The following is a 26,256-nucleotide window of genomic DNA, read 5'->3' as shown; positions in this document are numbered from 1 at the left end:
ACGTTTCTCAGGGCTCATGCACAATATAAGTCAAGTGAGGGAAGCCCTCTGCAATATAAAAAAGTCCTATTGCAGACTGAAGCTCAAGGCTGTTCTTATTTGACTTAACATAGCAGATAGCAATGGAAAATAATAATAATAGTAGCTCTGGACTGCATCTGTCCTAATAAAGAAGAAAAAACATTGTTGAATTAACCCTTAATTACCAAACGTGATCCCATAATGCCACTATACAGATGATTTATGATGACAAACATTTAAACTCTATTCTGCTGGGACGCGTTTGATTTTCAGTAAGCTGTAAAGCTATTAATCTTTGTGTTATTCCACTGAATTTTTTTTTTAAGTTAAAATTCAAGTGTTAAGGTTGATCCTGAATGTTTTTTGGCATTTTACCAAAGTTTAAGTATGTCAGTATGACAGATCTTAAGAATTATTTAGCATGTTATAAAATGAACACCTAGAACACTTTGCTCTGAATAGGTTCTGGTTTTTTTATTCTATTCCTTTTAGCACTGATGGATAATTAGGTCCAACATTTAGGTGGCCTTTACAGAATCTCATATGCATCAGAGAATCTCTAGTGGGTTCTTCTCAGAAGTACAGTCAGGCAATAATTAAACCTAGCTTGCAGTGAATGCTCTTGGTTTGGAAAGGCGACCAAGCAGAAGTAATTTACCTTTAGTGTTACTGTCACATGATTCATTTTTGTATTTGTGAGAAGATTCTTCAGGAAATAAACTGAATCAGCTGAATCTCTTTTAGTCATGTGGTAGCTGACTGAGAAGGCATTCTAAAAGAATGAGGAAGTGCGACCACTAAGCTGACAGCTTTTTCCATATTTCATGACTTTTCCACTAATTATAGTCATTGTAAGTTTCTGTTTTTTTTTTTTTTTTTTGTGTGTGTGTGGTTTTTTTTTTAACATAAATCACCTCATTCGGACTGCTATGTTTTGGCTCATTGGAATAGCTTGCAGTATCCTCTGGAAAATACACAAAGATTAGAAAGTCGTTAAACCAAAATCATGGAATATGTGAATTGCTTTGGAAAGTATTTGAGGTCTACAGCCAGTGTTAGTTTCCATGAAATATGTCACACTCCACTTTAGCATCATAAATTCATGAATCAAATGTGAATATTGTGCCCACCAAAGGCCGGGCTCACTGGATGGACCAACATACTGCACCAGAGCTTCCCATTGTGCCCATGCTCATCTGCACACTGAAAGTGCCCTGTGGAGTGGAAAAGCTTCTTCTCCATACAAACAGCAAGACCCAAATGACAATGTTCAGAAAATACACACAAAGCAGTGGAACAGGCTGTAGCCATACACGTCATCATTTAGTAGCTTTATGTCTGGAACGTAGGTTACATATTTCAATATAGAGAGCATTTAAAACATAGGAAAATTGGCATGGTGTCCTCTACACAGTGCTCTGGGCTTGCTGACTACATGTGCATAAGCTTTTACTCCTTTTTTGCTCAAGAACGCACAGGAATTTGGTCCTCATTCAAAACTCTCTCATGTTTAATAACTTTTTTTTGCTTTCATTTCTGCCTTATTTACTGTGAAGTCTCTCAGTAAAACACCCAGAATATGCATTCCGTTAAGAAAGTGTCTGAGAATATAAATCAGACTTTGGTGCTAAACAGAACTTGACTTCTCTTGGCTCATCTGCTCAGAGAGATTTTTCTCATGAAGTTTTTGTTTCAAGGGCAGCACAGCAGCAGCGTTATGTCATTGAGTGCTGTAGAGAAACTCTGCCCTTGGCAAAAGGCCCACGGCAAGCACAAACCATTTTATTATTTCACCACTGAGTAAGCATCTGGGACGAGGGGCCTTCTTCTGCAGCGTTTTATACTCTCCAAGACAGTAGGATTGCTTTCTGGCTTGAGAGTTAAGGGAAGAAACTGCTAACAGGAAGGAATAGGTAGCTCTCACACAGATGTTATGGACAGCTGTTGCCATTTGGTGCCTCTGCTCAGATGCATTCAAGGGCATCTCTTGCTGCCAAGTTGAGAATCCAGCCCCAGAGGCTGAGAGCCTCTAAGTCCTTTGCTTTTCGGTTGTCAAGACAAAAAGAAGAGGATTGAATCGGTGGAAGTGATCCTCCAAGAGATGGGGTGCTTTCCTAAGGAAGATTTACAAAGTTTTGTATTTATTGTTAGACTATTAAAAACAAACAAACAAACAAACAAAGTAAACCGACAATGTAGAAGAGAAGTCTCTTCCCTTCTTCACGCTCACCTTTCCCAAAAAGCTGAGAAGTCTGTGAGTGGCCAGGGAAACTGGTTATCAGTGTCCCTCTGAAGAACTGTGAGCATGTCTGCAGTGCGAGATGGGAATGAGGCACCATCCTGCCCAGCGCCGCTGCTAGAGCCGCTGTCCCTCCCTCAGCTTCCTCTGTGCACATGTTTTTCTCTCACTGCACATGGGAGTACTTTAGTGAGTACTGTTGGTGACAGGTGGATGGTTGGACTGGATGATCTTGATGATCTTTTCCAACCTTGGTGATTCGGTGATTCTGTGTATGACTGTGAGCTTACTAACAAACTGGTGAATCAGGTGCCAGAATGATTCCTGCCATATGAAGGGCTCTGAAGTAGGTCATCTTCAGATATTCTGAAGAGCTTTATAACAATTTTAGCTCCTCAAAAACTGGCAGAATTCATAAGCAAACACTGAACAGGTTCATAAGCACGTAAGTAAAAGGTTATGTGAGTCATGGCTTCTTTCCTACACTTTTTGACTACACTGAATTGCTGGGAAGGAAAGGCCAAGGCCTGAATCTAAGCGAGTGCAACAGACCACCTCGGCAAACTAAAAAAATGAATTCCAGTGAAAGCCTTTGACAAATAGACACCTACCGTGGCTGACTCATAGAATTAAAAAGGTTGCAAAAGATCTCTAAGATCATCTAGTCCAACCGTCCACCTACCACTACTAGTGCCTGTTAAACTATATCCCTAAGTGCTACATTACCCTTTCCTTAAACACCTCCAGGGATGGTAACTCTCCCACCTCCCTGGGCAGCCTGTTCCAGCGCCTGACCACTCTTTCAGAGAATTTTTTTTCCCCCCAAATCCAATCTGAACCTCCCCTGGTTGGAGGTTGTTTCTTCTAGTTCTATCACTAATTATGTGGGAGAACAGGCCGACTCCCACCTCACCACAACCTCCTTTCAGGCAGCTGCAGAACAATCCCAGCTCCCTCAGCTGCTCCCCTTAACAGTTGAGCTCCAGGTGCTTGAGAGCTTCATTGCCCTTCTCTGGACATGTTCCAGGGCCTCAATGTCTTGTAGTGAGGGGCACAAAACTGAACATTGTACTCAAAGTGAGGCCTCACCAGTGCTGAGTACAGGGCATGATCACCTCCCTGCTCCTGCTGGCAACACTATTTCTGATACAAGCCACGATGCCATTGGCCTTCTTGGCCACCTGGGCAAACTGCTGGCTCACGTTCAGCTGATCATTGATAAAGACCCCCAGTTCCTTCTCCTCCACCGCTCAGTGAGCTGCACCACTGCACTGACTTCTTGGCAAAATCATTCAAAGCCAGGAGGGATGTGCTTAAAAACTGTTCTTTTTGACTGTGAGGTGAAGTAGCTTCATTGTGTGTTTTCTGAAAGGAGAGTACACTGCTGACCTACCACAGGTGGAACAAAGCTGTAAACACGGCCATGTGTAAGAACTGCACATACAGGGCAGGAAACCATGACCATTCATGCAGGGTGCACAGGCTTTTGGACACAACTCGAAGTCAAACAGCGCAGCTCCACCAGTGGTACCAGAGTTACTGGTGCCAGATCCCTCTTGCCACACGAAGTCCTCTTCTTCCCAATTTTTCCACACTTTCTACTCCCTGTTTTACTGGACTCCATCAACACCTTCACTGGAAAGCTCCCGAGTCACAAAATAACTCCATGTTCACTCCTATCCCCCGTGCTGCACAGATACCATGCATCTACCACCGGCTGCCACCTCAGGCCCTGACTTGGTGCTCCTTCCTCCTCCTCCTCCTCCCCCCAGTGCAGCCACTCACTCTTCCTCACTGAACCACATGCTCCTCCCTCTCACCTCCTCCTCTCCTTCCCCCCTCCTCCAGGTGTCCTCACCCCTTTTCTTCAGTCTTGGAAATCTCTGCTGTACCCCTTCGCCAAATTCTAATCTTTCTTCTCCCCTAGCTTATATAGAGTTCAGCAGCGTGGCCTTTTTGTTTTCTTCTTTAAACTTGGCATGGATATCCTCATCCTGGCAGAGGCATGATGTGCTCAAGCTGTTTTCCCATCCTGCCTTAAAACAATCCTATCAGCAAAAACTTTTCGTGCATGGAGACAGAGGTCCCATTCAACCCACATTTGCTTATGCTGACCTTACAGAGCTTTCTCTGAGGACAAATGGAGTGGTAGCTGAACCTCAGCCATCCTACATTTAACTACAATAAATTCTAAAACTCACATATCCTTTGCCTGCAGATAAATAAGAATAGCTTAGGAGAACTGAGGACCAACCAACATTTGCTGTATAAGCTTTCAGGAAAAATGCAGGGGGAATGCAGAGGCTTTTACCACTTTAAATTGTAAATGGCAAAATATACTTCTTAACTAATACCACATTCTGCAACCTCATGGAAACCGAACACATAAATGCCATGAAAGCTGGGCAAAAGCTGCAGCCCATCTGACCATTGCTCCAAAAGCAGTGCTAAAGGGATTTTAGCAGGGAAACAAGCTTGAATGTGATTCGTTATTGCCAAAAAATACACAGCCATTGGCAGACAATTATAAATGTTACTCAAAACTATCATCGGAATGAGAAATACTAAGTTCTCCCTACAGGAGGTCCTGTTAGGAAGAGGCTGAAGGGAATACAGAAGCTTGTAAAAATGTTATTTCCAGCAGGGAAACATTCTCGGATAAGAACTTCAGCATCTGAACATCCCTTTGCTCATCATGACTGGCTCTGTAATACATGACATGTGGTGGGTTTGGAACCCTGTCTTCATTTTAAAAAGCAGATGGAAGATCTTTAAGCCTTTGGAGCATCTTTCTTAAGTTAGAAGGGGCACGTTTAACTCTTGCAGTGGAGGAAAATAGTCGTGGTCATCAGTTTAAACTGAAGTTAAAAAAAAAATAGAACAGAATTAAAAAAAAAAAAGGCAGAGAATCAACATTCTACGTGAGCTTAAATAAAAAAAAAGAAGCAGTATGCTGCAGTGATTACCTCTGTTTACCTTTCATGCTGTTGCAAACACAGCTGGGGGTGCTATCTGCGAGATGTTATTTAGGCAGCATCCGCACTTGGATGTTCTGGTGTTCGTATTTGTCCGATGGAACTCATGCAGAACGGAGAGCTGCAGTACAAACAGAAAGAGGATGCACCTAGGAACTGGCGTCTGACAGGCATGCACCAACCGGCCCGCAATGAAACCGCCTCTGAGAGCACGATGGCCGGCTCCACCACCAGGTGTCGATGTGGAAGCACCAGAAAAGCAGCGTCTGTGCTGGGAGGCTGACTGCCATCAGCTCGCCCCATCCGTGCACCCAAGTCCCACTGACAGACCCGTTCTTCATCGTCAGCCTGCAAGAGGCACGACTGAGTCCAGCGAACCATACTTGCTTGCCTTTAGCTCCGGGCAAGCACTAGAAATCGCAGAAGGGTTGCTGCACAAACGTGGAGAGCCAAACTCGGTGTCATCCCAGGGACGGGGCACAGGAATGGGGCACGGCACTCGATCCACTCTCTGCTTTGCTCCGGCCCTGCTGGCTGTCCCGCTGACATCCACCGCGTGGGCTGGGTTTGTCTTGGCGGGCGCCCAGGTGCCGCTGCCAGGCTTCCCTCTTAGGGCAGCGCTGGGAGAGTCACGCCGGGTTAAGTTTAGAGTTCCAGGTTGGCACATTCTTAACGCAAGCCAAAAATAAGTGTGAATGGGGATCAATTTTATGAATTTGCTGAGCTGCCAATTATATTTTAAAGCTGAAATTTGAGACTAGGCTTGCCAATTGGGAAAGTATCACGGCCAACCCCTAGAAATTAATTAGGAAAACACTTTCTATTCGAGTCCAAGAGGCATTACCTTACAAACAGTACCTCCAAATTCTTTCCAGGTGGACATGGGACATTGCTCATCAGCATGAGTACAGAGAATTTTAACTAATTAAGCTTATCATCTTACATATATGTGAATCAAGAACTAAGAAGGATTTGACGAGCATTCCAGGTATGCAACTGTAAGGCAGAATTTCAGGGCGTGGAGGGGTGGGTAGCAGGGGGGGATGACATGGACACACAAAAAACCCTGCTTCTTCCAAAGCAGCTCTAAACATCACTATTTACTATCACATTCCTTCAATTCGTTCTTTCCATGTACTCAGGAAGCAGGGTTACTCAGCTCCACGAAAGCACAAGGTAAGCTGGCTGTGCACCCAGGTCTCTGTAAAACTGAAACATCAGTCCTGGGGCAGCCGGGCAGGGGCTGGAGCACAGTGCAGGCAGTATTACAGTTCTGCCTGAACCCTGCTGGCAGCATGGGCCTTCAGCTTCTCGCCTTGACCACAAGGACTACCGAGGTATTTATTTAATCCTAAACTTCAGATCCGGCAGGGAGCTTCCACAGCCTCCTGACTGCCCAGGGAGCAACAAGGGGAAGGAAGGGAAGGAAAAATCTATTTCCTTTAAACACGAGTGGTAGCTGATGGTTTAGAGGATCCCACAGATGATGCTGACTGATGATGGACAGAACAATCAGAACAACGAGCAATCAGATTAACACCAACTACCACTGGTTTTTATCTACAGCGTCTGCCCTGGTATGTTTTACTCACTGGTTTGCTGTAAGTTTGCAGTTAAATGCCTTTGTTCCTTAAAAGAAGAAAATAAAATCAGAAAGAAAAAGGATTAGGCTACAATAGCAACAGGAAAATCCAACTGTTCTGTAAAGTGAACTACATCACTGTACTGAGATCTGGCTCAACACATACAGTCAAAATGCAGAAAATAATATATATGTATTTGTCTTCAATGAATAAAATAATCAGAAAAATAATTCACGTGATTTTTATGTATTTATGCAACATTTGGCAACAACTTCCTTCTGGTCTCAGAGTTAAAAGCGCTGTTAGAAAGCGGCAGCTGTGACCAAGCAATAAAGCAGCACTAACCTCAGCACTGCTGTCATCCCAAATGAGGCCGTGCCATTCCAGTGCCAAAACATAGAATTAATAGCTACAGGGAGAGCGAAAGTGTGGTGGAATACAACTCTAAGCTAGTAATAAGGATGCTTCCAGCTGCAGTGATCCAGTCCCTGCTTCAAAACATGAACGGGGCATTGAAACCTCTAGGTAGGTACTGTGGGAGCAAAATCTCACTCACAGTATGAGCTGAGTAAATCCAAAACCACCTCATGAGGCTGAATGCATACAAGTCTTTGGGGTCAGATGAGCTGCATCCCAGTGTCCTGAAGGAAGTGGCTGACGTGGTTGCTGAGTCACTCTCAGTTACATATGAAAAATTGTGGTTGTTAAGTGAATTCCCCAGTGACTGGAGAAACGGAAACATCACTCCCATTTTTAATAAAGAGAGAAAGGATGACCCAAAGAACTACAGGCCGGTGAACCTCACCTCTGTGCTTGGAAAGATCATGGAGCAGATCCTCCTGGAAGAGATGTTATAGCATATGCAAGATGAAGAGGTGATCTGAGACAGCCAGCACAGCTTCACCAAGGGCAGATTGTGCCTGACCTATCCGATGGCCTTCTATGATGGAGTGACAACATCAGCAGACAAAGAAAAGGCAACTGATGCCATCTGCCCGTACTGCTGCAAGGCCTTTGATATGGTCCTAGCACCACATCTTCACCTCCAAATTTGAGAGACATGGATGTGAAGATTGGACAAAGAATTGTTCAGACAGTTGCAGCCAGAGGATTGTGGTCAATGGCTCTATATCCAGGTGGAGCCCAGGCATGAGTGGTGTCCTCCAGGGGTCCATCTTGGGACTGGTGCTTTTCGACGTCTTTATCAACAATGTAGACAGTGGGATTGAATACACCCTCAGCAAGTGTGCAGATGACACCAAGCTGAGCAGTGCAGCTGATACAACAGAAGGAATGGAAGTCATTCAGAGGGACCAGGACAGGTTTCAAAAGTGGGCCTATGTAAACCTAATGAAGTTTAACAAGGCTAAGTGCAAGGTGCTGCACTTGAGTGTGAGCCATCTCAGGTATTTATACAGACTGGGAGAAGAAATCCTCAAGAACAACCCTGTAGAGAAGTACTTGAGGTCCTTGTAGGTTAAAAATGTGAGCCAGCAGTGTGTGCCTGCAGTCTGGAAAGCCAGCGGCATCCTGGGCTGCATCAACAGAGGGGTGGCAGCAGAGTGAGGGAAATGATTGTCTCCTTCTGCTCTGCCCTTGCAAAGCCCTATATGAAGTAGTCCTATCCAAGCTTGGGACCCCCAGCACAAGAAAGCAGGTCTAGAGGAGGGCCACGAAGATAAGCAGAGGGCTGGAGCACCTCTTCTATGAAGAAAGGTTGATGGAATTGGGCTTGCTTAGCTTGGAGAGAAGCTCCATGGAGGCCTCTGCACAGCATTCCAGTACTTGAGAGAAGCTTACAAATAGGAGGACCAGCCTTTTACAGGGGTAGACAAGGGGAAATGGCTTTAAACTCTCGGCCCTGGGTAGCTGGCAGCTCTGCTTCACATAGCCCAAACTCCCATGGCTGAAAGCAGACTTGAAGGGGCAGAACTGGCCATGCCCTGCAGCACTTGGCTTCCTAGGTTCAAACAGCCTAAAGCAATTTGATTTATAAATACCAAGCTCAGTAGAAAAAAAAAAAAAAGTTGGTAGTCATTATTAAAGAGGGAAAACATTTGTCATGTCCTTCATCTCAAAAAAATGCTCAACATGACATCTGTGCCAAAGGATTAGGAAATGTTTCTGAAGCCAACTGCTAAGCTGTGGTTTTTATTTTTGTGTTATTAAGCACAGCAGCATCTTAGTTACAGTGGCACAGTACAAACCTGGAACACACAGCCCCATTTCTCGCAAACCTTAAAATTCAGGCACAGGGATGACATCCTTAAAGATCTGATTAACATGAAGGACAGTGGAAGAGGTATGTGTCCCCAAATGCTTCCCCAGTCATAGGGGAATGAGCTTTGGAAACTGCAAAAATGAGGAAGGTGATCCTACAGCTGCTGAATGGTCAGACTGGGAGCTGAGGTAGGCAGCTTGGGTGACCTCCCCCAGGCACACTGCCAGTTTGCATCACAGCCCTGAATTGCATCCAAGCTTCAAGTTCCCACCCCACTCTGTGATAAAGGTATCCAACAGCCTCTCTCTGTTATAAACTGTCATGTGTAGAGCCTGGCTACCAACAAATGATTGTTGCTGACAAAGCACTTCACAGGACAACCACTTCGTAATTGTGTCAGGTGTCTGTCAGAACATAGCATTTTCTATCCTCAGGTCTTATTTACTGACTTCTGGCCCCAAAAGAAAAAAAAGGAAAACACTCACGGGAGAAAACAGAACATATATACCAGCTTCAGTTCCACACTTCACTGGGATAACTGCAACAAAACACAGTGTACTTACAGTGGGGTTGTTCCAGTCTCTAATTAAACAGGGAGAAAGGAGAGCTGAGAACACAAGAGAAGCAAAGATGGGGAACAGAAGAACAAAGCCATCCTGTCAGCAGAGGAGCATCTTCTAGGACCAGGGACTTAACAATATTGCTGAGATAAATGCCTGGCCTCAGATTGCTATCGTGGCACTGCCTCCTGAAGGATCTCCACAGTTTTTGTTAAGTATCATCTATGATGGTTTCACTGTTTCTCCAAGTTTTCACTTTGACAGCAGGAAAAAGCCATTGTAACGTAAAGACAAATAAGGAAAAAATGAGAAAGCACATTATTTTTAGGATGTCTTCACAGGTTACAGAGGAGGCAGAGACTCTACAATGTTGTCATAAATCTTCCAGCATGAAGCTCCACACCTGTTACTGCTTCAGCTGCTCCAAAAGGAGGTTCTTCTCACAGCACTGTTGCTTCCCCCTCAAGTCCCTTTAGACAAACTGCTTTGGCCAAATGCCTTGTACACAGGTAACAGTGACGTCTGCACATCTATTAGGTAACAGGAAAGGAGTTCAGTGTTAAAAAGGTTTTGGGTGCTTCCCAACCAGACCAGGCTTCCCATTGCTTCTCAAGGAAAAATCGTAAAAATGCACGGTATTCTCATGCTACTTTTCCTAACCCTACCACTATTCTGCTTATCTTATTTAATACTGCATTGTGTGAGTCTGCAAAGAAACAGAAATATTTTATGTTTTTATCAGAAACATATCTGGTCATGCTGCTGAGGAACGTAACACACTGATCAATTCAATCAACCACCATGGAAACAACGAATTCCCTCTCATGACTGGCTCCAATATGTGATAAAACACTTACTAATACCAATGGACTTCTAAGGACACCACTTCGGACCAAGAACACAGAAAGTCTTCACGGTCACACATATTAGTCCTGTTATTTACATCCTTTCCAACTCAGAGTTTGTGTATTTATGCTCACCACATCTGAATCTGTGAATTAATGGGGTGCAACCACCACCTCTTTTTGCATATTTAGAACAAAAGGGATGGCATTCCTCGTTACAACTCTTCCACACTGCCACCACCTCTTTTCTCAACCCTGAATCTGAACAATAAACGGAACTTGAATTTAAGTAAAGTGCTTCAGGCACAAGCTGGATGTGCTTACTGAATACTCAATAAGAAAAAAAAAAAAAAAAAAAAAACCAACACATTAAAATGCTTCAATTTGTTACCAAGTTTACTACATCAAAATTGCACTGGCACTGTGTTCCTGTAAACTGTGTGGAAAAATAGCATGACAATTTAAAACCATACACAATGTACATCCATAAAAAAAATCTAGAATTAGGTTTATACAATCACCCCAAACTGCTCATTTGTGTAGTACAAGAAGGATACACAGAGTGATACGCTACTTTTCTCCTCAACTTGCACTCGCATACAATATGACAGTGATTATTTTAAATAAGCTTGCACATGATATGCACTATGAGCAGAACTACAGTTTGGCTGAGATGGGGGAGGACATCAGGATCCATCAGGTCCAACCCCTGCTCAAACAGGGACGCCCAGAGCAGGGTGCCCAAGGCCGTGTCCAGGCAGGGTTTGGAGATCTCCAAGGAAGAGACCCTACAGCCTCTCTGGGCAGCATGTCCCAGTGTTCTGTCACCTGCACAGAGCTTAAGTGCTTCCTGGTGTTTGGCTGGAACTTCCTGTATTCCAGTTTGTGCCCACTGTCTCCTGCATTATCACTGTGCACCACTGAAATAGACACTGTCCATGTCTATTACAATATACACAACAAAATAAAGCTTAGTCCTTAAACTATGTTTACATTAACATTTACATACACAGAAGTATTTCTTAGCACCCTTCCTTCCTTCAAGGCAGTAGCATCTGAGTAACTGCTACAGAAGAAAGCACACCACTGGTGCAGAACTGCCTGTCATAGAAAGCCAAATAAAAAACATCGAGAATTACATCAAAATTAAAATAATAATAATAATAAAAAAATCACATCATTCTCCATGTTCAGCATCAAGGGTTTCTATACCACTTAAGCTCATCATGGAGTCTACAGTCCTCAAGTATTTCGTACTCACAACTCCTGTTCTCTCATTCTTTGTAGCTTGCATAAAAATGGACCTCAAGAGATATACTGGACCACATAAAAATAAAAAAGATACTTCCTCAGAACTAGCACTTAAAAAATACTTTAAAATACTTAAAAAAAAATACTTAAAATACTTAAGAACTTTAACACTTGTGCTTTCTGTTCAAGTAACAAGGAAAGGAATTTAAAAAAAAACAATCAATAAAAGATTAAAATAAATCAAACCATTTCCTTGCTATCTGAAGCTAGAACTAAGTATTAGTAGGAGTTGCCATGGCTCCACAAGAATCACTAAGAATCCAGTTCAGTTAGTTACAACAAGATTTCTTCTATAATTTTAGCAATACTCTGATTTTGGAATACCAAATCATTTGTATTGAAAAGCATAGACACAGACAGACAGACAGACACACACACACACACACTCCTTCATTATCTACAATCAACTGTTCCTTTAATTTGCACTTACATACAAGGTAGAGGAATACGGTTCAAGAAACGCAACACTTACAAGGATGCTTTCCTTAACATGGAAAATGAGTTCTCCCTCGGCACCTACAATTTACAGTGAATGTGTACAATTCAATATCATAGAACTGGTTTGTAAACTCATATGGATAAAACAGACAGGTGGCAATACTGATCACACAGTTTTAAAATCTATAGGTGGGACAGAAATTACCAAATATTAATCCGAAACATAACCATACTTCTAAGCAACAGGACTCACTGGTGACTGCAGAATCTTCTGACTTACCTAGAAAGCAATAACAACATGAACTGAAATCCCTTCTACAGAACTGACATGAGAGCAGCCCAGCTCATCTCAGTTTCACTGCCAGCATGACTGAAGTCATTCCAACGCTGAAGTTTGTCCCCAACGATGAAATTTCAGTCATGAAAAATAAATACGAGCATCTCTGAAAGTCAAGAAGCGTACTTCTCCCTTTCTGCTATGAAAGGGCATCCTCTATTTGTATTTAACAATTACAGAGATCCCTCACAGAGCAATTACAGAAATGTAAAATCACTAGTCAGTATCCAAGACAAACTACCGATGCCCAGGAGATGAATTTAACTTTACTGCATTCAGTGTTTTATATTTATCTTCCAAGAAAAAAGGAGAAAATTCAGCTATGAAATCTAGTTCTGCTTCACTTTCAAAAAATTTAGTCTTAAAATCCCATCCTTTTATAACATAATAGTGATATGTTGATATATTGATACCAATTTGAAGCAAGGTCCAACAGTATACGTAGCATGAAATACAGAAAGAACACAAAAACCCTGAGGTAAAATTCTGTGTCCCAGGAAAGGACAAGTACCATACAAAGTCTCTCTCTAAACGGAGCAAGTGGAAGAGACGTGTCCAGGAACATTCCATGTCTATTACAATATACACTGCAACAAAATAAAGCTTAGTCTTTAAACTATGTTTACATTAACAGTGCACAGAAGTATTTCATACTTTACCTTGGACAACGTGGTTGCTCATTTTGAATTAGAAAACTATTTTTAAACGTCATATACCCTTGAAGCATATTGATTACATCTGCCATTTCCTCTCCTCCCATTACAATGAATGGAGGCAAGGCACAAGCCAGAAGTTTATACGAAACCTGTGGTCATAAGAAATCATCTTATTTTTAATACTGTTAATACTTACTGCTCCGCTGAGCATTCTCTTGTTCCACAGCATGGAATAAGTAAACAAATCACAAAAACAAACATTAGAATATAATTTTTTTTTTAATTTTTATAAATAACTTATCTGTTACAAAGACAGTTTACCCAGCTAAATCACAAAACCATCAACTCAAGATATCCAAATTAGGTTTTATTAATAAAACAGGTAAAAACTGATTTGTCAATCTTCACATAGAACTGCAGATGAAGCTGAAAAACAAGGCCTCATTTTATAAACAAAATGCATTGAATGCAAGTGCTTTGGGTCTACTGCCTAATTACCTGGGATTGGCGTTTTCTTCCCACATAAAAAAATGCAAAGCCTTCAAAACAAAGGCCTTTGTGTATTCACATAGATCACTTGTAAAACTCCTAATGAAAATGTCCACTGGCAAATGTTTACAGTGGGTGACAGTCTACTTTGTCTCTTGCTACATAGTTAGCACTCCCTCCAGCCTCACTTTAAGTGCTGCTACATAATCGTGTGCTGTCTTTCATACATACTGTAATTCCATTTTCTCGATCTGTTACGTACGTTCCCGATCATGTGAATATTTTCCTTAAAAAAATAGATCATCAAAAAAAGAGATGCTTGAGGTTGCTTCAGTGTTCAAGTCTGTTTGATTTCTTTTTTCCAGCCTTTATTTCAGTTGTCCTAAATATTGCTATCCTTGTTTTCTATAAATATGAGACTTCACCACAAGTCAGGTTTAGAAACTGGCTGCCAAAACAGGAAAGCATTTAAAGTTCTTGGACAAAGCTGTATGATGCTGCTGCTGTTGATTTGGCACTGTGTGTACTTCCCCAATGAATCTCTCTTCAGGAGTCTGCAAGATACCCAGCAGATGAAGCAAGCTTAAATCGGAAGCTGATCTGTTGGTGGGTTGAAAGTGTCTTAGTTTATTTCCTCATGCCAGACAAAATGCTACCTTGTGTCACCCACCGTAAAACTCAGTGTACAGAGTGAACTATATGCATAACTCTTCCAACTTTTCCTGCACTTTTACCACGCTGCATCTGCAGGTCTTCACAGATCATCAGCATTTACAAGAGCAATGTACAGAATGAGCAGAGGAAAGCTATTTTGTGCATAGTTTCTTATTAATGCTCTTATTTTAAGGCATTGCTTCTCTCAGATAAAGGCTTAAAAAAAAGGGACATGATCGTGCTTAATCACTTAAAGGGAAAAAAAAAAGAAAGTTAACAAAAAGACTATTACACTATACATACAGAAGTACAAGAAAATAATAAAGGTGAAGAAAAGAAATCACTTAAAGCAGGCTCTAGAGCTATGTACAGTAGGAAAAGCTTTGGGGTATTTCACTGTGTGTATTGTACAGACAACGCATGCAGTTTTTCCTTTTCATCTTTAGATGTGATTGTACTGATTTCTGGCTTCACAGAGATGTTTTCAGGGAAGACAAGGCAAAGAGTACCACTGGTTTGAGAAGTTCCTCCCTTTATCAAAGGCACTATGTGGCAGCAAACAGTTTAAACAGTTAAACCTTGTTCCTTTTAAATTTCCTCTGTGCATGTAGTGTTTCACTGAAAGCTCTGAAAACAAAAATGCGAGCACTCTATTCCTTTCCCCTGTCAAAATTCAGTAGTGACATCGGGGCAGAGAAGAGGATGGGCAACACCCAAGCACTGAACACGGTGTGTGTTACTGGGATATGGTAATACTGTACATGGTTTAGGCAGCTGGCAACTGAGTCTTTCAGCAGATTACCTTTCAGCCGATGAATTTCAACTGCCTGTGACACAACACTGAGGCATTACTAGCTCTGTGGGCTGACATTTAACATTACAAAACACCATCTCATCACGCCTTCAATTTTACAAAATCCTACACATAAATGCTTTTTCTGCCCCCAATGACTGGATAGTTCCTTGTACGTTTGCTGTGGTCTTACAAAAGATAACAGGCCTGTTGGCTCAGAAATGCCTGGGCATTTCACACTGTTCACAGCGATTTAAGGCTGGATGATTTAAAAAAGTACAGGCAGTACAACTCCACTGAGCTCCCTCATCTTCATCTGCGTCTGGAACAGTCTTTGGTGTTTTCACAATGGACCTCTGATCTGTGATATGGAAGAGATAAGATAAAGAGTTACTGACCAAGGACAGCATGGAAAGAATTTTGAGATGATGATTTCAATAATTGAGAACGATCTTGTTCCTCCAAAAGCTGCAGTTATTACTAGCAACAGAAGCAGCTTTTGATCATCCCCCTGACTACATCGTGACTGTAAGTCAGTCAAATGGTACAACATGAGCTACACAAAACTTGGAGCAGTGTCCCTTGGGCTCAAAGCTACTGCATGAGATGAAATGTAGAATCACAGGGAACAAAGATCAACATATTGAACGTGCAAAACATTAAGTCTGAAGTCTATGGACAAAGATGTGAACTAAGTGCTCTGCAGCTTTTTCATGTATTTAATATTTTGCCTCCAGAACGAATGTCAGCAGCTCTTCCCCAGACCAGAAAGGCAGTCAGATATACTAAAGAAAAATCAAAGCCCAGCTCTGTCCAGTTATAAGACACTTACATTTTTGAATTTCAATACAAATGTTAACAACTAGTAATGGAAAACTAATTTTCATTTCCTTCTACAGTCGGTTGGTGGGTGGGAAAAAAGCAACAGCATTTAGATTTATTTACTGTAGAGGGAACTATACAGTTGACAGAACTGACACTTTCTGACATTCTTCATGGTCCAACTATAAAAACAACACATCTTAAAGGACTGTGTGTGGATTTATTTTTGCTCCGTTTTTCATCAGCAGCCTAGATAATGGAGCACTAAAAACAAAAACATGAAGAGCAGTACCAGTCTGGAAGAGCTGCACATAATTTAAAGGATAAAAGAAAATTGAACTTACTAGGCTCTCTTCAGAAAAGATTCTGTAGTGAAAGTTACTGCACGCTATAATGACCACACACACACACACACACACACACACACACACACACACACACACACAATATACAGAAGACTTCCTGCACAGAACAACTGCACAGAAACAGTAGTGGATTAATTATTCCATTTGGTGGTCTTTTTAGGTCACACTATGATACTGTTACAAAATTTCATTCTTTGCTTTACGTAACACATGAGAGCTTATTATTCTATTTTTAGTGATGTCCCACTAGGGCAAAAAAGAATCACATGCAAAATTCCAAGGGGAAGCAGAATGTCCAAGATCAACAAGTTCCAGAATATTGACTGCATTATTAGTAATATCCCTCTTTTCTTCAGCTACTTCAGACTATTACGTAAATTGTGCATGCGCAAGGAAATCCTCCAGTCTAAGTAACTGAGTTACTGTAATAAGTAACTTCAAGAAGGACAATGACTAAAATCACTCCTCACCAAGGACAATGACAAAGTAATCTGAGTTTCACTCCTGTATCTTATGTTCATTTCTAAAAAAGATGGATGTCCCCATTTAACTATCTTGCAACTATTAGCCATCTTTAAGACATCTCATTTAATACACTTCTCTTTCCTGAATGTATGAATGGCAAAAACTGTATGCTTATGAAGAAATCATCTATTCCACAGTCAATATCTAATCTAGAATCACAGGAAAGAACTTAGTACTAGATGCAAACCAGACATTAGCAGAAAAAAACAAATTTTAGTAATACAATACCTTTGGGTTTTGGTGGCACCGGACCAAGAAATCCAATATTATCATAAAAATTATGAATAGCACTGGGATTAAAATGTGGTCCTAAAAATAATAAAAAAAGAAAAAAATAATGTGCAACTGTTTTTAAAATACACTTGGGTACAAAAGCAAATTCTTTGTTTTTTTTTTCCCAGTAGTTATGATTGAGCTTATCAAGGTGTCAGCGTGGACGTGCATGAGATATCATTAGCATCAAGAATACACAAACTTACTAAAATATGCAATATAAGAATGTCAGAAACAAAATTCAGGAGTCCACACTTCTACAGCCTGGTTCTACAGCTAACGTCTCTCTAAACTATTACTTTCCCACATTCTTTTAAGATTTTATAACTATTACCTTATAACCATTTAACTGCATTCTATTTGTAAATTTTACCTCATTTTCCTAAATTCTAACTGCATTGAAGATATGTATGACCTATGCATTATGTCCTGTACAGCTTTTTACTTTCTCCTTATCTGCAGGTACACTGTCTAAAGGAGAACTTGCACGGCTCATGACTGAGCTGATCAAACAGCTTGCCAGTGCTGAAATCAGAAAGCACCAGTCCCTTCTCTCTCACTGTCTCATTCCTCCTTTCCCATCTCTCCCTCACACCAGCTGCAGATGTTTCCAGTAATCCCAATTTCTTTCCTTTTCTCCCCCCGGGATAGAGTGCAGTATTAGCTCTGTGAAGGGTGTACAGGTAAAGCACAGTAGAGCTCTACACACTGACAAGAACGGGGAGCAAGGAGAGACGGAGACATTGTGTTGGCAGCAATTGAACTGTCTCAGTTGTCTCAGTTTCTCCCTCATGACCAAAGGCTGTGTCTCTGTAGACAGAGAAAGTTGAAGGAGGAGAGCACAGTGTTACAAAGGTATTTTGTTTGTTAACTAGAGATGCTGAACACAAGACAGAAATGCAAGACAAGAAAGGACATGTAGGTATGACTATATCATTTAGAAAACTTTTCCCTCTTCTCTGATATTCAAGTGATCAAAGAGCTTTTTTTCCCCAGTATTTTTTAAACAAATGGCATCACAATTCTCTCTTTGGAGAGAATTAAGAGATAGGAACAACCACAGGATTAGGAAAATCATATAGCTGACAGTCCAAAAGGCTTAGAACACAGTTACTTTCATAGCTCCACTTAAATTAACATCATTTTGCAAACAGCACATAGACTGATAACACAGTGCATGTATTTTTAACACTGCCACTTCTGATGCATGCAGACAGTGAAAGGAAAAAGTAAAATTAACATTGACACTTGTTGACGTACTAAGAGCATACTGTACCTCTTGCTTGAAAAAGATCAATCTCTTTGGTTAGGCAATCTATGTCTATCTGCAGCTGTCTGTTACAACTTCTTAACTGTTGCATTTCTTCCAGCTGAAAAAATAAATCTGCTTGTTAGACTAAGTGCCCCCATTCCATTTTATTATCAGTTATCATTCACACATAGGTAGACAGTCATTTTAGAAGTGAAGATAAAAGAATTTTCCCTTATTGTTTCATTTGTCCAAGCATAAGCTTTGACAAAGCTTTCAGACCCACTGAACTCTCCTCTCATCAGACTTCAGAGCTGACTGAACAAACTCCAGATTGTGGTTAGAACACAGCCAATGGTCCACCAGATCAATGGCTATCTTCTGGACTGACAACCGGTGCGTTATCAGTTTTCTTTTGTGGCTAGTATATGCACAAAAATAATACTCTGTGGATAGCCATATGAGCATTAAGTAATCTAAACCTTTAGGTGACCATTCTTTTAAAAACATCAGGAAGGACCACCAAGTGCAAATCTTTTGTGACTTTGAAAGCAGCAACAACTGGTAAACTGAAAGGCTGATGGCTAAATAATACGTTTAGTCTCTGCACTACACTGTTCACCTGTTCAATTCTAGGTGTGCTACCTACTGCTAGTATATTGTCAATATACGAGCAACTATTCCTTTAGTTTGCTGTAACAGCCCATGCTTGTGGTTTAGGCTCATAGCCTATAGCCGTTTCAACTTACTGATGGAATTTGGGAAACAGAATTCGATCTTTTCAGCCGCCTTCGTGTCAGATTATTCTCCATTTCATTGACCTCTGATTTTAGTTTATCCAACTTTTTCTTTTGAATCTCAAGTTCTCGTTGAAGTCGCTCCATCCTGGCCTTCTGATGTACCAGTAAAGCTGCAATACATAAAGTCCCATTTTATCTACTTTATTATCCCTTCTGTGACAACATCAGATAAAGATGAAAGCTAGTATTCCTTTGGGAAAATACAGACAAACATTCCTACAGATTCTTTTTCCATTCTCCTCACAAGAAGGCCTCTGCCAGAAAAAAAAACACATTGCATTTTGCAAAACAGCATAAATCAATCACAGACAACAAGTAAATACAATGAGAAAGTCATATAACGTAACAGAAGATCATGCAAAATGTAGCTGTATTCTGCAAGTGTTTTTTTAATAATCCAGCAAAATTATGAGAATAGCTTTCAGAAGCTAACGAACATTTCCTTGCATTGTGTTTTGCCTGCTCATGGTAAAAGAGATGGCATGATGTAGACTTCAGAGATAGCTGCATGACAGAGCACTATGGTAGGTAAGAAACGAGATTTTTCATTTTGTTGCTATTTGGACTGGAACACAATCCAGTGTTCTTTTCATAGCAGGAGACATCAAGTGAAACCAAAACAGAAAGTACTACAAGCGATACTGCTGGTAAACATCAGCTATATTTATCACGGAGGCTGGACTGTGAGTTATTTCATCCCCCAACCATTAGCTCAGTTTCTAATTTCTCTCACTGCTTACTATTCATAAATTAAATGGCATACGAAGACTTGATTTAGAGACAACCAAGTTAGCATTTAAACCAAATCTTTTTAAACCTAAAGAGCATAAGTAGAACAAGCAATTGAATACATACAATTTAAGGATTTTATTTCATTAAAGATAGGTATACTGCAAAGTATCACCACATGAGCAGACAACGCTGCTCAAAGGAATAGTGCACTTTCAGTACAAGTGAAAGAAGGATTTCATTAAATTAACCCAATCATTTCAACTGCTGCATAGTCATTCATCAATTAAATTACTTAATATAGGTACTTCTATAGCACTTTAGAAATGAATGAGAAATAGCAATAACAAAGTACTAAAAAAGACAGAAATCTTCTTCAGAAACAACCTGTTTAAACAAGACTGACTGAAATGCAAAATTTAATGAATCTATGTTTCTTAGGTAGCAATAAGGTCAAAGCACTCCTAATTTGGTTGGCTAGGTTTTCTGAGCAGTAGCATCATTGGAAAAAAAAAAAAAAAAAAAAAAAAAGCATATAAAAAAGATGAGACTTCTCATTTTCAGCATGTAGAACTGCCCTTCACTGCAACTCCTGCCATTTCATTCACACATCATGCTTGGTCTTTCCTCAGAAGGAGGAATTGTGCCAAACTATTTCTGTACAGTTAAAGAACCACAAGGCTGCACCAAGAGTCAGTCCAGGTTTTTGAGTTACATGTTTAGAAGATAATGAAATGACAGAACGGTAAAGGTTTCTACCTGTTTTTGTTCAATTTAGAATTGCTTATATAAAGACATCTATTTATTTGTGGTAGCCACTATCCACGCTACAACAGAAAGTGCAGCTATGCTCTTCTGGAGCATCAAAGTACAGTAAACAAAACTCCAAGATGTAGATTTTTTGTTGAAGACTGGGAATCATCAGGTAAGTAGCCTCAAAGGACAGCCTTCCCAGTTGAACAGCATTTTATGAACAACTGAAGAACTTTTTTTCTATTTATGATCTCCAGGAGCTAGAAAGATAGCTGCAATGATAATCGAAGACTACTTTGCCCCTGTTCTTGCAAGGAAATCACAAAGCCTTCTTCCTTCCAGATTTATTTTTCCACTTTTAGACAGACTCTTCTAATTTCACTGTTTATTATTACTGTTGAATCAAGTCCTTGAAGGCCAAGTTATTGGTATGTGACCTACAGTAACACAGCTGTGAGCCACCAAGAAGAAGTGGAACTCCTCAGATCTGTCCAACTACAGATGCAGGCCATCAGTTAGCAGCAATAATGCTGGATATGGAAGGCGAGAAAGAGCATTATCAGAGTGCCTCCAGGACACACACACACTCATGAGACCACGAATAAGAGTGACTCTTTGAAGGGTTTTTTTCCCTCTTATAGAGGGGAAGCAAACAACTCATTTCAGTATTCTCCAGCATCTTTGGTTTAGAAATTCAACTGTCATTATGGAATGGCACAGGGTGCAGAAATGACTGGTGGATGCCCACAGCATTTTCATTTTCTCTCCTAGCATCTCTGCAACTATTTTACCATTTTAAGTCCCAAAAGATTTTAAACACACTCGTTATAAAATTTATATTACTATTAAAGAAAAATAATTACTTGACACTGAAGTGCTAAACATTTTCTATTAAAAATAACTTGGATAAGGAAGTGACAAGACATTGGTTCAAGTAGTGGATTTTATATAGAATTTGGCAATTTTGCATAAAAATTAACTTGGCAGCTGTAGAAAAATAATGAGGTGACAAAATCCACCCACCTCCTCAGTACTTACTAATGAAGAGCAGCAAGTAAGGAATCAGCCCCCCCTAGTGTTGATCAGAGCAACTGAAAACGTTAAGAGAAAATTATGAAGTGCACCTCTGAATAAACTATGTAGGGTCATTCCAGCCTAAAGCTTCCTATCAGTAACACTATTTGATAGAGCAAGTTCTCAGCCACAAAACACTCTCTTTCAACACAGTCACCACTATTAGCTATGCATTTTCACCAGCAATGAGCAAGAGCCTGCATGCCACGCTTGTAACAATCTGCACACTAGTGGAGGTGATTCACTTCCACTGTCACCAATGTTGAAACCCCACTGTGCTCACATCCGCTGTTTGGTCTCTAGAAATGTTCAGCAAGCACTGATGAATATCAGTGGATGCCATTTTTCCTGTTTGGAGGGATTCAATGAGACATCCTTCATTTATATATACTTCCATGTCAGATGCCAACTTGTCAGACTGCCCTTCTGCTGCCATCTGTCACACGGCAACAAAATGCAATGGAATATTGGCGGGAAGGTTCAATCTCTACTGCCATACCACCAACATCCACCTCTGGTGTTATGGGCCAACATAATAAAATAGGGGGCATTACTTTCAGAGCAGCCCTCACAAAATTCAGGTAATAGCTCTAGTGGAGACGTTTAATGGTCTACTCTTGATAATCTTATGTTACTGGCAGGAACGAAATTCTACCTGTGTGGGCAGCACTGGCACATCACAGTTTACTCTCTATAGGCTAACTGCAATACAAGCCAGAAAGGCTCAGGCTTACACTTATATATTCAGACATCCTTAAAAAGAAGCTACTTACTGTAATCACCCTACTATGAGAAATATAAAGACTTCCTCCTTGTCTCACTGTTAGTGTACCACAATTTGAACAGTTCTGATGACCAGTTTTTTCACTGGGTGGAAACAGGATACTGTGCACCTTCAGCTTTTTTCAGTTTCTGCATTCTACACTCAGCTGACTTGAAAGAGCAGTTCACTTCAGTTCTCCGGCAGATGTGCACTTCAATGTCAAAGGAAACAGTGGCACTCAACCACAAAACAGCTGCAAACCACTGTAATTACAGGAAACAAGAAACTGTGCAGGACAGAAGGTCACTGCTGCCATACCAGAGGCCCATTCTAACAGGTACCGAATGTAACTTGTGTTTGAAGAGGTACACCTGTTTTCTCTAAGCACCTGTGAATTTGAATTTTAAACAAACACCGTTTATGTGTTTCTACCAGAAAAGCTAATCCAGGAACACAGTGATTTCACCCTACTCTATAGATCTATGAATTTTCAGACTCAGAATTTCTTGGTCAAATTTGGAGGAAAGTGGAATTCTGGTAACGCAATTACTCTGCATCAATAGATCAGTGAAATTCTTAAGAATGCTGGTTGTGCATATTTTCAAAATCCACATTTGAAACTCTAGGAAATTCCATCATTTACTATGCAATTTCAACAGTTCTGATTTGTTTGTTTCCCCCTTCCAATACTCTTCACTTTTTGTTTGTGCTCCACTTAGTGTATATGCCTGATATGCAGAGCCAAATATAAGGCTGTATATTTTCCTATGTCACATCATGCAACTAACTGGAGACCTCTTGGAGCTGGAGCACTGCTGTATCACTCAAATCTTTTATTTCTAAACATCTGTGAGGCCTGGTTAGGACTTTATGTTTCTTTCGAAAGCTTTAAAAACTTTGAGAAACAAAAAGGAAAACTGTGCAAAATGTCAAGTTACTAACTAGTTTTGAAATCAGTATATTTATATTAAATCACGGTGACAAGATCTGCTAAATAAATGTATATCCACATAAATATCTGTACCTTCTACAGGTAAGTCTGTTTACTATGCAGCATACCAGCCCCTCTCAAAGTTGAAAGATAAAAATTACAGAAACGTCAGTCAAAAGCCAAGTAGTAGTGAACTAAGGGACTTAGTTAAAAGGGACTTAAAGCAAACTAAGCAGGAAAACACTAAGCTAAAAATTTTATTCCAAGATTAATGTATTTTCTTCATAGCACAGCTGCCTGTCCATTATACAGGCTGGATGCTCTGCAGAGAATAAGGAATTACTAATAACTGTTTAGCCTCATTATTCAACATAAGACTATGTGCACAGTGACTGGATGTAATACAAAAACACTTCGAAGTACCAAATTTTTAGTGTCTAACCAAATTTCACCTTTTCATCCATAACACATAATATATTGAAACCTCAGTTAAGTATATTAGTACAACTATACTATGCATTGGAATATCTTAACTAATGGGAATTGATACCCCTGTACAGAGAACTAATATTAAAGTGATTAGCATAAAAATTCATCTTTGTTTGGCTTTTCAGCATGCTCCTAGTAAGATTTTTTCTAGCATTATTAATATTATTGACTTCATTTGTGGATGGATGCCGTCAGCATTTCCATGAGTAAGTCCACAGGATTTCAAACTGGAATTCCAAAAAACAAGGAACATACAATTAGCAACTGCTTTTGAAACGTCTGCCGACAGTGACTTTCTTGACATCACCAAGCCAGCTACAGAGACATAACTCAGTATTCCAGGCTAACAGTGAATGTCTTAACTACATCAGTTTGATCTGATTATTACCCTACTCCTTTTCACATTGCACGAACTCTAGTTCTGGCAGCAAGCTAAACAAAAATCTGCAACAGACTTCTACTACCCACAGAGACTTACTGGAAAGAACAGCAGAGGAAACCACAGCAAAAAACCAGAAATGGAATCAAGAAAAAGACTGGAATGCCTACACACACCGTAATTGAAAGGAAGCTCCACAGATAACCTTTGCTCTGAAATGTTTTCATTTCTGGATGTTTGGATTCATGACTTTGTAACTCTGTATGAACACATAATGATACTTTTCTTGTTTGCATTTTTAAAATCCTCCCTCAACATCGAAATCTGGAAAGAAACTTAATCATGGAAAACCGACCTTCCTGTGGGTCATCAATGGGGTTTAGATTTTTCAGATTTACAGAATGAGAACTCGCCACTTTATTCCAAGGAGTTAACTGCTGCTTACAGATAAACCACCAGGCAGACAAGCCCTGTGCTTTATCAGAGAGCTCCATGGCCAACCGCTGCCACAAGAATAGTACTCTTGACTCCCAATATTTGCCCTCCGTTCTCAGTGAGCAGAGAATTCTCTCACAGCCAGAGGTCATTCTGCTCTATACTGGTTAGACTTGAGCTGTTTATATCTTATGCTCCTACTGCCCCCTGAAATCCTTGTCCCATGATTCCCTTTTTGAGGATAATTGTTTCATCCTCCCTGTTGACATCAACCTGAAATTCTAATACGTAGGCATCCTAGTCAAGGACATATTTCTGTCTGAGAGGAAATCAAAATGATGGAATAATCCTGTCATCATCAAATCCCTCTGCTTTTTAGCAAAGAAAGTACAGTGGCAGGCATTACTTGCAGACAGGTCCAACATCTTATGTTCTCCTGTGCTTATGAGTCCATTTCACTGGAACAAAGTGAAAGAGATCTCCTTTGACACCAAACCAGCTCTACTTTCCACATTCCTCCTATCCTAAGCCAGGTTTAGTTCTCCCTGCCAAGATACGGAGCATTCTGGGCAGAAATGGAAAAGCTGATGAAAATGCATTTTTTCTCTAATCATAGCCAGAGAAACGACTCATCTGTTTTGGCTAAAATTAAAGTGAGACAAGCACCTAGGTTTCTGCACACTTGCTAAACTAGATGCAGCTTAGAACATGCCTCTCACAATGGAAAGCATCAAGTAATTCAAATCACATTTAGCATGCTAAAAAAAAAAAAACACAACAAAAAACCACAATACCACCACACCATTAAAATAAGAAAAAACAAAACAAAACAAAACAAAAAAACACTTAATCACCTCTAAGTAAAAGATCTAGGTCTACTAGTACTAAGTAGGTCTTCCAGAAATCAAGATCATAGCAATAAGTCAAGTCACACACTTCTCAACTTTCAAAAGATTAAATCGTTAATAGAAAATAAAAAATACTGCAGGAGAAACAGAGCAAGATAATGCCAGAAATCCCAAATACTTCTGAATACAGAGAACTCGGGAAACATGAGTGCACTTTATACGAACTACTGAATGAACTACACAAAATGAAGGTATTTCTCCAGAGTCAGCATGTAGACAAAAGCTAAACCAGCCTACATCATGCATCTAATCTAAAAACTGTATCTGTCTTGGCCTCAAGAACAGCTGGGCTGTGAAAGCCATTCAAAATGTGCCATTCAAAACTTCTGAAACCTGGGTTTTGCAAGTCTGCCTCAACTTGATAAATTGGATACTGATATCTACCAGCCTATAGAGACTGTGCAGAAGTCAGGTTCTTACCAACAATACAACTGCATCCAGAAGAAGTGCATAAGCTATAATCACTTTCAATTAACTTTATTACTAGTGTACTCCAGATGTGCACCATCCTTCCAGTGTCCTAATCAATGTACTTACACAAAAAGTATACTCTGAAGAATATTTAAAGAACAAACCAGCTTTTTAATGCTGAGTTGTTGCCAAGTCTGAAATGTACCAATAAACTGAAAAGAGAAATTA

At 40.3% G+C, this 26,256-nt stretch overlaps 1 protein-coding gene and 1 long non-coding RNA gene across 5 annotated transcripts in view; both read right to left on the bottom strand.

The window, feature by feature from the left end:
* Positions 1–877: 877 nt before the first annotated feature.
* LOC146544965 (uncharacterized) lies at positions 878–6,955 on the bottom strand. Its single transcript, XR_014881316.1, has 2 exons — positions 2,252–6,955; positions 878–2,135 (listed from the first exon to the last, which is right to left on the bottom strand). It is a non-coding gene; the product is annotated as an uncharacterized LOC146544965 (long non-coding RNA).
* A 6,491-nt stretch (positions 6,956–13,446) lies between these two features.
* The window catches only part of TAB2 (TGF-beta activated kinase 1 (MAP3K7) binding protein 2), a 62,268-nt gene continuing 49,458 nt past the window's right edge, over positions 13,447–26,256 (bottom strand). For all 4 annotated transcript variants that reach the window (XM_085217000.1, XM_085217002.1, XM_085217001.1 and 1 more), the window contains 4 exons: positions 19,106–19,266; positions 18,384–18,477; positions 17,063–17,143; positions 13,447–15,483 (listed from right to left, as the gene is read on the bottom strand). In XM_085217000.1, coding sequence (XP_085073126.1) covers positions 15,338–15,483; positions 17,063–17,143; positions 18,384–18,477; positions 19,106–19,266 — 482 coding nt within the window. In that variant the 3' untranslated portion in view covers positions 13,447–15,337. The remainder of the gene's footprint in view (positions 15,484–17,062; positions 17,144–18,383; positions 18,478–19,105; positions 19,267–26,256) is intronic.

The sequence above is a fragment of the Meleagris gallopavo genome, chromosome 2, assembly GCF_905368555.1.
Source record: "Meleagris gallopavo chromosome 2, MGAL_WU_HG_1.1, whole genome shotgun sequence".
Taxonomy (NCBI): domain Eukaryota; kingdom Metazoa; phylum Chordata; class Aves; order Galliformes; family Phasianidae; genus Meleagris; species Meleagris gallopavo.
Note: the sequence above shows the minus strand (reverse complement) of the source record. Positions and strands in the feature narration are given on the sequence as shown.